The sequence below is a fragment of the Nannospalax galili genome, unplaced genomic scaffold (assembly GCF_000622305.1).
Source record: "Nannospalax galili isolate Female #2095 unplaced genomic scaffold, S.galili_v1.0 scaffold329, whole genome shotgun sequence".
Taxonomy (NCBI): Eukaryota; Metazoa; Chordata; class Mammalia; order Rodentia; family Spalacidae; genus Nannospalax; species Nannospalax galili.
The window spans coordinates 2,220,177-2,224,506 of record NW_008360321.1 but is presented as its reverse complement, the minus strand read 5'-3'; the positions used below and the strand labels follow the sequence as shown (position 1 = coordinate 2,224,506).

Below are 4,330 nucleotides of genomic sequence, written 5' to 3'. Positions count from 1 at the left end.
AATTAAAAGGCTAGTCTGCTTTTGCTTCTACAAAATTCCTACAGAGGGCGCTGTTGCCCGTTCAATGACCTAGGGATCGCTCCCTGGGAAAGGTTTGCCTTGAAATTTGTAAGATTTTTCAAATAATGCCTACATATCAGAATTAACTAGGATTTCTATTATGGCTAGGCATTTCTCTGGGCAATTCTTCATGTACATGTGCATGTATTTTAGGTTTGGTTTGTCCTTAATAAAACAAGGTTTATTATTAATGAAGTTGGATAACTTTTAAGAAATATCAAAGACGTTTCTATTTTAAAAATATTTAATGTTAGCATAAAACTACATTTGAAAACTTTAAATTCTACATAAATAAAGATACAGAATAGTTATACTAACAAAGCATACTAGATATTTAGATAATTTCATATGTAAAATTATGCCTCTGGATTGCTTTGCTTTTATTATACCTTAGTTAGAGTTTATTTCAGATTAATCAATGATATACCCCAAAATTATTTAAGACACAGTAAACATATTTAAAGAAAAAAATTAAGATTTTTCCAAATTATTTTTGTTTAGGGTGAAATGTTCTTTAGAAGATGAAAGAGTTGCTAATTGGAAAGGGAAGTGAGAATTATTTCTATTAATAACTTTGTGTAACAAGAATTTGAATTTCCAAATCTAGAGTATCTATCTTTCAGTGTATGGACCTGGGACTGATTTCAGTCCTAAAAGGGGTGTGGAACCCATTTTAAGTCCCATGACACAAGGACATTAAGAATGAGTTCCTGTCTCCTAACCAACTCTGGGGATAAAAGAGACATCTCCGATGACATCAGACGACCATACAGGGTCTGTACGGTTTAAGGTGTTAGGATTTAAAGGAGAGGAAAGAGAGGAAGGGAAGAGAAGAAAGGGAGGGAAGGAAGGGGCTAGAACGAAAGAGAAAACAGAAGGGAGAGGGAAAGAGGAGAGAAGGAGGGAGGAAGGGAAGGAGGGAAGGAGGGAGGGAGAGAGGGAGGGAGAGAGGGAGGGAGGGACTGTGTATAAAAAGATTATAATGTATAAAGGCACAAATGTCAATTGCAAATAGAGAGTGATTTGTGTCTAAAGAGATGCTCAGACAAAAATCATGTTGCAATATTCTATTTTTCTCTTTCTTTCTTCTCTTTTCTTTCTGTTTGCATTTCAAATCCAACTGGAAGTGAATAAGGGTTTGCTTTTCAGGTTCCCTCTGAAGCCCCTCTGTGATTCTTTCGTTTCACTTACCGTACATTAATAAATAATAATAATAATAATAATAATAATAATAATGCCAACAACAATAAATCTACAGAATTGTTCGTTGAGCACGGTAAGTGTAGTCTGCTCAGTGTTCATCAAATCACTGTCCTCCGCTGCTGTTGGGAGCCTTCTGTTTGCAGAGCCTCCGCCCACGCCAGAACTGGAGAGCGCACCGAAATCCTGGGTCTAAAGACAATTGCCCTCCGCAGATTGACTCTTATCATGTTTAATAACTTCCATCCCAAATTTCCTAACCCTCCTCATTCCCTCCTATTTTCCTTCCCGGGGGCAAAGATCTTCCTCAGAGCCTTCCTTCTGGTATCGGGGAACCTTTTGCACCCTGAAAAGGAGAAGGAAAACAGAGGGGGTGGAAAGGTGGGGAGGAGGGTGTAGTAGTAAATATAGAATTCCTCAGGAAATTAAAAAACCTTGTGTCTTAAAAGACTTTACTTATGAGGTTTGGTTAACTTTGTTCTTGTTGTTATTCACCCTTTCCTTTTATAAACAAACTATACAATTCATATATTTAAAAAGAAAAATCAGCTCTATAACCCAACCAAACAAAAATAACTCATGCATCCTAAAACGTCTCTTTAACCACTATTAAGCTTAAACCTTCTCAAAGATTCAGGTGCCCGTTTTCTGAATCTTCCAGGTTAAAATAACAAATTATAGACAAGAGATGAAAATATAAAATGTCTCACACTTCCGTTAAGAAGGCTCAAAATTAACATTGTGTGAATGTGTGCATTTGTTGTTTCCAAAATGTGAAAAAAAGCAACTTTATAAAATGGAGAATAGTACACAGAATCTGTTGAAAATATACAACCACCCTTAAAGCAACAAGCAGTATAGGCTACAACCTCCACACACTATTTAAGTTTCCAAATGTTTAGGCAAAATGACCAGAAATATTAGAAATCATTGTCAGAACTAGGTTTTCAGTTCTATAATGATAATACTGTTTTTTAAAAGTGGTGTAGCTATCAGCACTGAAAACCCTCAAAATCAAAGACTCTGGTTTTCAAAATATTCTTCTCCTGAACAAATATGAAATTCTGCTTTAAAATCCCAATAATAGTCACCTTTAGAAAAATCTACATAGAAAATTAGGGGCTATTGCCCCTGATTTCTTGTTATGAATTGCTAAAAAACTTTAGTTATTATTGTTTACAGTGATTCATCATTTTAATGTACAGGTTTTTAATGTATGTATTTGTATTAATCATCTCAAACAACTATCTCTCCTTTAAATGTGTGTGAATTCGTGACCCAGAGGTGCTTATGTAACTAATGTGGGTATCTACGTGTAAATACGTGTTTATGCTTTCTTTATAATATATATGTTTGTGTCTGTAGGTCGTATCTAAGTCCTGTGTGTGCAATAATGTTTTTCTCTCTGCTGAGGCTTACTTCTCCAGCCTATTGTTTGAGACAACAGATATAAGTTGCGATGGGAGAGGAGCGTCGGATTTGGTGTGTATCCCCCATTTCCAATTATAGATGGATCATTACAGACAGCGGAGTCCTGAGAAGCCAGACATCTGCTCTTCACATGAATGCACTCACCTCCTAGAGATCAGGCTGCCATCATGCTCTGGAAACTCGTGGAGAATGTCAAGTACGAAGACATCTACGAGGTGAGCGGACACCCCCAGATGCATTTTAAAGCTTTGCAGATAGAAAATTTGGGCTTCTTGACACCCCGACGGATGTATATTTTTTAAGCTATTTGCTCATAGATTTCCGGTCAACGGGTTTCTGAGCTTTCTTTAACTTTTAGTTAGACTGGCTCTGGGAGACTTCACTATTCTGGGGGTTTAAAAGGGGGGGGGGGCTTTAAGGTTGAAATCTGACAACTTCAGTTGAGGAGATATTTTTAATTTTTCTTTCTTGCTTGCTCTCTCCTCCCACCCTGGTAGGCTATGATGGGGATGCGGAGCCTCAGAATTTGGGCACACTGTCAGAGGAAATCAAACTGATAAAGGCAGGGACTCCCCTCTTTTTGAGTTCCGGAGACAACCGGGTTTTCAAGCTTCTCTCTGACTCCGGTTTTAAATTTATGCTTTTAATAAAATTTCAGAAATCGTTAAAAACGGATCCAAGTGGAGGGTGGACAGGGCGAGAGAGATAAGGGGATCGATATATGAACGAATCGAGTACAGTATCAGGAGAGCTAGCTCGGACAATTTATTATTTTTCTTTCGTTTTGTTTTCTTGTGTTTTGATTCTTTGGGGGTCAGTAAGTCCAAAGAGAGATTGCAGCCACTTCATGTTTGGGTTTGTTAGGAACCTCTAGACCACATTTCGTGCGCCGGGTTTTCTGTGCCCAGGCGAGCGCATCGGGTCCCCGGCTGCGCCCTCTGCCTCCACCGGGCCGGACTCTGCTGGCCGCGGTCGCGTCCCGAGAGGCTGCGGCGGAGCCCTAGGGGTTCCACTGCTTCCAGCCGAGGCGACCCAAGGCGGCGATGGAGGGACGGCGGGACCCGGCGCCGGGGATACTCCCTGCCCCTCAGCTGGGCGCTAGAGGAAGGGAAGTCCTGCTCCGCTGAGACGTCGAGGGAGGAAAGACGGGCATTAAAGCTTCAAGAAAAGCAGAGGGTTTTATTATTTTAAGAAGAAGAGGAAGAAATGAGAATGGAAGTTGGGGAAGGTGGAAGGCCGAAGCAGGGCGGCGGAGATCGCCTAAAGGGAAAGTTGGGGAAGTGCCTTCCGGGGACTCCGGCTCCGCTGCCCAGCTGGACCCAGGGATGGAGCCGGGAAGCCCAGGCTAGTCAAAGGGTCGGGAAAGAAACCAGCACCCTTGATCCCGAGAAAACTGGCGACAGCCCGGCGGGGATTCGCCACCACCAAGCAAGAAGGGGCGAGTGAAGCGGGAGCCAGCTTCTTCCCCAGGCTGCAGGCCTGGACCCCCGGAGCCATCGCGGAAACTCCCCGCTCCGGGAAAGCAGCTCCCGGAGTTCGCGCTCAGAGTACCCCAACTCTGTCAGCCCCAAGACTGCATTTGCGGGTGAATGGGAAAGAAAGGGGGAGAGAGGGAGGAGAAACGAAAGAAAAGGAGAAA

General features: G+C 41.9%; 1 protein-coding gene across 2 annotated transcripts in view; it reads left to right on the top strand.

The window, feature by feature from the left end:
* Positions 1-2,625: 2,625 nt before the first annotated feature.
* Positions 2,626-4,330, top strand: part of Tfap2b (transcription factor AP-2 beta) — a 26,426-nt gene continuing 24,721 nt past the window's right edge. Inside the window, exon 1 of one of the 2 annotated variants that reach the window (XM_008825217.2) lies at positions 2,626-2,906. In XM_008825217.2, coding sequence (XP_008823439.1) covers positions 2,826-2,906 — 81 coding nt within the window. In that variant the 5' untranslated portion in view covers positions 2,626-2,825. The remainder of the gene's footprint in view (positions 2,907-4,330) is intronic. The other variant, XM_008825216.1, reaches the window with a different exon arrangement.